Source organism: Macadamia integrifolia, chromosome 7 (genome assembly GCF_013358625.1).
Source record: "Macadamia integrifolia cultivar HAES 741 chromosome 7, SCU_Mint_v3, whole genome shotgun sequence".
NCBI lineage: Eukaryota > Viridiplantae > Streptophyta > Magnoliopsida > Proteales > Proteaceae > Macadamia > Macadamia integrifolia.
The window spans coordinates 16,710,580-16,717,237 of record NC_056563.1 but is presented as its reverse complement, the minus strand read 5'-3'; the positions used below and the strand labels follow the sequence as shown (position 1 = coordinate 16,717,237).

The following is a 6,658-nucleotide window of genomic DNA, read 5'->3' as shown; positions in this document are numbered from 1 at the left end:
GTTCAAGGTTAGACCCTCTGCCTTTTCTTTTTTTTTTTTCTACAAGTTTGGTGATTTCATTAGAACGGTTGGAACTCCAGTTAGATCGTTTAGAGATAGGATGATTGCATGGGTTGAATCTTCAGTTAGGGGAAGGGGGTAGGCGGGCAGTGGTGCAAGGTTTAGGGAGATGGAGGTGAACAAGAGTAGGGGAGCGATTGGCCAAGGCAGAGGGTGGGGGGAGATAGGATCTTGGGGAGGAGTAGAGAGGTAGCTCTCGACCACTCAATATGGGAGGTTTCATGTCACCAGAAGAAAACTCCTAAAGGCACCCCAAGAAGGATAGCGTAGGAGAGTTTAAATTGGGTTCATGGGCTATAGGGAGAAGGGTAATTAAGGTTGGCCATGGGCTTGACAGATTTTGGGAAGGGGCCAAGGGTTGGTTTTGTGATTTGGGTGAGCCGTATATGAAGTTCTTGGGGGCGTCGGGTGAGTTACGAGATAGGCTGGGCTTGTGTAAGTGGGGTAGCCCCTTCGGTAGCACCTAGTGTTTAACCAGTAGCCACTATAGGCTGTCCATTTGTGACCAACCCGCTAACCCGGTTAGATTTCCTCTGGTTAAAGGTCTTGTATGGTTTCACGTTTTCCTTTTCTTATTCTTCAATAGAAATCCATTTTGCAATTCATGAATTATGATATTTCTTGTGAATGAAACAAAAGTTCAGCAAAATTTGAAAATTCAGAAAAAAAAAATAGGTAAATAACAATTAGAAGCAATACTTAATTTTTCTAATATTTGAGTTATTCTTAATTTTGCTAATATTTGAGTTATTCACTTGCAGCCAGACGGAGCTTGAGTGAGCTTACTTAAAAAGGGCATATCCAGTGCATAGAATCAGTTTGGGGAGGGTCATAATGTACATGGCTTTACCCGTGCATGTTTTGCGGAAAAACTGTTTTCGATTAGAACCTGTGACCATTAATTTGTAATAGAACAATCTTACCATTGCGCCGAGGTTCACTCACTCTAGTGAGCTAACTTATATAAGATAAATGAATGTAAAAAGAAAATGCAATTGGAAGGACAACCCATCAAGCTTAAACAATGGGTAAAGTGTGCTTTTTTTCTTATTCTCCTTATTGGAGGTGAAGTATGCTTATTAAACACGAAATAACTACTCTATGAACATGTGGACCTAGCCTAGGCCGAAGAAGATTCTTTCAAGTCAGTGCTTACCCTGACTTATGAGGGAATGGAGGGTGATCTTTACCCTCTAAGCTAAAAGGGGAAGGCAAGGGTGGCTACGGTTTATCCACTTTGGTTAAACAGGGAGTGTGCAACCAATACTTTTCTCCTATAGTCCTATATAGTCATTAACACATTGAATAGGGCATTCAGGTAATTTCGTATCTCAATGCACGAGGCTCTGCCTCTGTGGCATTTGTGGAGGGTCATAATGTATCCTCGCTTCATGAAAAGATTGTTTTTCAATACGAATCCATGGCCACTAAGTCGCAATGAAACAACCTTACCATTGTGCATTAGTCGAAGAGATCCATTGTTTGATCCATGATATTTAATTGTAGCGGGAAATTTGTTATCTACATCCAGCCATAGAATGTGCACTCGCATGGTGAAAGTGTTCTTGTGTGAGAATTTCATGGGAAAAAAATTTGGGAAAAAAAAAATTAAAAAAAAAAAAGCTATTCATTGATAACATAAACAGAAATTTGACTGAATTAAATGTTGAAATGGGATTTGCTGCTACTTTGCAGACCTTTGATATAATTCACACATTTTGTTGTCCGAGAAGGTTGGCATTTACTCTCCACCCATGGAGAGCCACTGTTTGATCTATGATATTTAGTTGTAGGGGCAATTTTCCAGTAATGTTATTCTAGAGAGACTTGCTATTGCAAATTACATTTATTATTTTTATATCCCTTCAGTTTTCTTATATTTATATGGCTGATGGGGGTAGAGTTGCCTTGGAAATTTGTTGCTGTAATGTTTATTTTGGATGCCTAAATATAGGTAATGGGTAATGCCATTTTTTGACATTTATACTTCTAAATCCATCTCTGCCGCATATTCAAGGTTTGATTCATATTAATGAGGATTGGTGGTCATTCTAAAACCTTACATGGTATATAAGTTAGGACCAGATATTATCCATCATTCAATAGTTTTTCGTAAATTTTTTTATCTTTCATCATATTTGAGAGTACTTAGTATTAGTATTTTCCTTTTGCATTGTTATATTTGTCATAATTTTCTTTGTAAATTCTTACCTGTCAGAGCTTTTTTTTTTTTAAAAATTTAGGAAAGAAAAGGGAACAAAGGAGGAGGAGGAGGAGGAGGTGTGGGTTTGATATAAATGTCATTTTTTTGACATTTCATTTGTCAAGAACATGTGTTTTATTGCAGAGGATATTTTCCAAATTACAAACTTCAAAAAGAAAATTCAAACAGAGGTAAGCTTTTCCCACTTCCAACGACGACAGGAATAAGAAAAGCAAATTACAGAGACAAATATATAAGAATTTACGGATAAGAAATGAAATATAATTATTATAGCCGTAGAAAATTACAGAAAAAGAAAAACAATTGAAAGTGAATGACAAATTTAAAACCTGAACTTACTTGTTGAAAACAACCACCAACTCGTCGAAATTGACAGGATTCTCTGGGTAGAACTTCAACTTTGTGGCTCTTTTGGCGGAGCCAAACCTCATAACCAGAGCCCTAGTCATCCCATCTTTGAGTAACGTGTTTGAGGCATCACAATCCCTGTCATTTCAAAGACTCCCTTGATAAGGATTGGACTTTACTCACACACATTAGAGGAGATTTGGGGGAAGGGGGGGAATGCATGTGACAGGAGTTGATCCCTAGACCACAAACCTGACGCCTACTCTACCAGCAGAAGCTGCAACCAGTACGTTATGCACTAGATTCACACAAATACACACTTAGACGCAATGGGTGCAAAAAGGCATGCACTTAATAAAAGGTACCTTTTGACTTTTGAGATAATTGTTTACCATCTCAATAAGGATGGAGTTTAATAGATAGTATGGGTGCCAATATCTGATCGACTCCTTTGGGCTTATTGGATTTAAACCATGAGAGGTGATATTTACAAATAATTTGATAACATGTTTCTTTTTATCTTTCCTAGAAAGATATTAATGGTTTCAAAGTCAAACTATTTGCTAAGTTCCTTCTATTAAAAAAAAAAACTATTTCTCATGTTCAAATTGTTGAATTTTGACTTTGAAATTGTACATTAAATAAGAAGCAACCAAATGTAAATGATAGTTCATATGGGTGTTTGGTTTTAGATTTGATGAAAATTTCGTAATGATTTGGCATTAGATTTTGTGATCAAAGCTTCACTTGCCTAGCCTATTTGAACCTAAGTTTTGTTCACCTGGCGATTTGGCGGAGGACTTAATTGGAACAGTATCATGGGTTGCCATAAGCCAATTAATATTGAATATGCACATAGTTTCTTATATGCATGTATAAGGGATAATAAAAATTCATATTTAGAAACTAAATATTCACTTGGAATTATTTGGGCTGAGCAACTCGGTTGTGACCAAGGCTAGACTGTACCTTATGGTAGTTCGAGCAATGTATTTTATTTTTTGCTTGGTAATCTATCTGAATGGAACATGTGTAATTGTTATGCAACTGGTTTTTGTAGACAAGAAATATTTAAATATAAAATATTAATTTATGTTGCATCATTTATTTGACCAATGGATTTATTGGAATTTTCATTAGGGTTCAAATTCTTTTTTGTTTCTATGAATTATGCCCTTGGCTGTCTCAATCGTCAAAATCTTATTTTGTACCTTGGAACCAGGGATCAAGTATTGGTACCTCAATGACCTGCTAACACAAAGGCCTGAGGCACCCTAAAACATGCGAAGGCAAAAAGATACAAGAGAGTAGAGGATTGGTTGGACGTACTGCTCTAACATCATGGCTATAGCAGGGGAATCAGGCAGGCTGGCCTTGGGAGATGTATAGGATACTTCTTACTATTATCTGAGTCACCTGCAATTTTCACTTTGATACTCTATTTGTGCTGGTAGCTACTAGCCGTTAAGGCTAGTATGAGTAAGTTTACATTTAGACTCACATTTAGTATCAAGTCTTGGACCATATAGAAAGGAGCTTTTCATCGACCGTTAAGCATGGGCAGAAAGCTCTTCATCTAGAACTAGAAGCTTAGGCTTAGCCACCTCCTAAGAAATCTGAAAATGTTAACCAAAACCGTTAAAAGGCAGAAGCACATACAGAAAGGAGTGTTTCAGCAAATTTCTATTTCTCATTCCACAATATTGCAATACCTGCTCGTTCCCTCCCTCTTTAATTAAGAAGTTGAAGCTGAACAGCTAGATTTTAAACAAAGTTACATGAATACAAGGAAAGAACATCATGCTTGAAGCAAATGTTTGGTGGTTGTAATAAAGTACAAACATTCCCAATAGGAAATGGCAAAAGAAAGCGAAAGCAAAGCACATCACTAGAACACAAAACTAATAAACAGGCTAACAATGGGGGAGGGATTGGTTCTCATATGGACTGTCAAATTTTCAGATCCAGAATCTCATCCTCCCCAAAACCACTAATTCCTGGCATAGCATGAGGGACCTACTTTCCTTCTTACCAATTTAGCAGCTACACATTGATCATTCTCACAGACTTCACTTTCCCCAAACCTTCAAATGTTGCCCAGAATGAATGTAGTGAGCTTTGCCACAGAGGCTAGTGTTGAAACCACAAACGCATTGCTGCTGATCATATTGCATACACTATCTCCCCACTGCTGTCTACATCAATATCAGGATCAGACTCCAAGTCCATGTCATCGTCATCAAGATCAAGGCTGTCAGTTAGAAACTGATTGAGGCCATGAGTTCCGGCAGGAGGTATGGTAGCCTCGGCTATGATCTGCATGATCTCATCGACACTCTGCATAGGTTCATCAGGTTCTTCAGACTGGTTGTTCATTGTGTTCTCATGCACAAGGTCTGCAGGAAGGTTCTTTAGAAACCACTCGTGGTTCCGGATCTCAGGAATGGTTATTCTCTGTTGCATGTATTACTCAAGAGTGTGAGACATGATAATTGCCTCGGATGCTAAGTTCATTACACTCTTGTCCAGCGGTACATCAGGAGTTCAAATTGTGATTAAACCCCAAAAGGAAATCTTGAAAGTATGACCACATCATCAAGAAATGTAATTTTAAGAATAATGAAGAAATTAATATAAAATAATCTGCATATGATTCAGAAAAATATGAAAGCTGACAAATTCATCATTAAAGAATACATGCGGAATATAAATAACAATATCACTGGCAGATATTTTGTAAATCCAACAAAAAGAAAAGGGCATACCCAGTGCATGAGGCTACTGCCAATGCGGGATCTGGGATGGGTCATGATGTACACAGCCTTACCCCCACTTCACTAAGAGGCTGTTTCCGACTTGAGCCCACACCATTAGGTCGCAACGGAGCAACCTTACCGTTGCACCGAGGTCCACCTTCTAGATATTTTGCAAAATCAACACATTTTATTTCCTCCACCAGAATGATCTGGCTGAACCATGACTAAGCACCTCAATCTCATCCCTCTCCCACTAGTAGAGCCAAGAAGAAATATCCCTTGGCCTATAGAGAAGATTTAAGGATGAGGATTTCTAGGAGCAAAAAGATACCAACCCTAAAGCAGTTGTCCAAATACACAGTAGTCCCTTCAAAACATGAAGGGGGAAGAATTATCTAAAATAAAACAAAAAGAGAGACTATTTATTGGTATTATATAGATCTAGAACAAAAACATTTTTTCAGAATAAGGCTACCATAGGAGTAAATTCTTATTCAACGACCATTCTGACTGATTGACTGACAAACAAAAACATAATTCACCAAGAGAAACTTTATAAAAAGGACTCCTTATCCTGATTAAGTGGGCTCCACCGCAGAATACTGGTTATTTAGTATAATGTCACTAATTACTCTATAAAACAAGGGTGACAGGAACTTTGCAGAACTTAAAGGTTCATAATCAATATATATATTACTAACCGTTCCTGGGTTGGCAACAAAGATCCTTGAGATCAGGTGGCGACACTCAGGAGATATGTGAACATAGTCAGGAATTGAATACTGGACATTCAATATTCGCTGCATGAGACAAAATTCAAAATAATAATAATCCAATCAATATTCAATACATAAGAAAACCAAAAATAAAAAAATAAAAAATAAAAATTTGCCTCTCAGATGATAATGTCTGTCATGTACCTGTATTGTCTTCCGGAAGTTCTTCGGCTCCGCAGGATCCTCAAAAGGGTAAGCACCCACCAGCATCACATAAAGTGTTACCCCACATGACCACACATCTGCAATCTGGTATGTAGAAGAAGCAAGTTAGTAGCAAGAAGTATGATTTTGCGATATGATCACATGTGTATGAAAGCGAGGAAGATCTGCCTACTTACAAGATAAGTACCCCATAAAGTGCTTTTGAATGATGATATATGAAGAAATGTAAAGCTAGATATGGTAATATTAGCTCCAATAATCCCAACAGAGGATCATTCATATTAGAGGACAAACTTGCCTTCTGTATTTGTGGCTTTTTTTTTTTTTTT

At 37.5% G+C, this 6,658-nt stretch overlaps 1 protein-coding gene across 1 annotated transcript in view; it reads right to left on the bottom strand.

Moving 5' to 3' along the window:
• Positions 1–4,411: 4,411 nt before the first annotated feature.
• The window catches only part of LOC122084643 (serine/threonine-protein kinase SAPK10), a 9,691-nt gene continuing 7,444 nt past the window's right edge, over positions 4,412–6,658 (bottom strand). The window contains exons 8-10 of the mRNA XM_042653051.1: positions 6,309–6,413; positions 6,090–6,188; positions 4,412–5,086 (exon numbers count right to left, since the gene is read on the bottom strand). Coding sequence (XP_042508985.1) covers positions 4,796–5,086; positions 6,090–6,188; positions 6,309–6,413 — 495 coding nt within the window. The 3' untranslated portion in view covers positions 4,412–4,795. The remainder of the gene's footprint in view (positions 5,087–6,089; positions 6,189–6,308; positions 6,414–6,658) is intronic.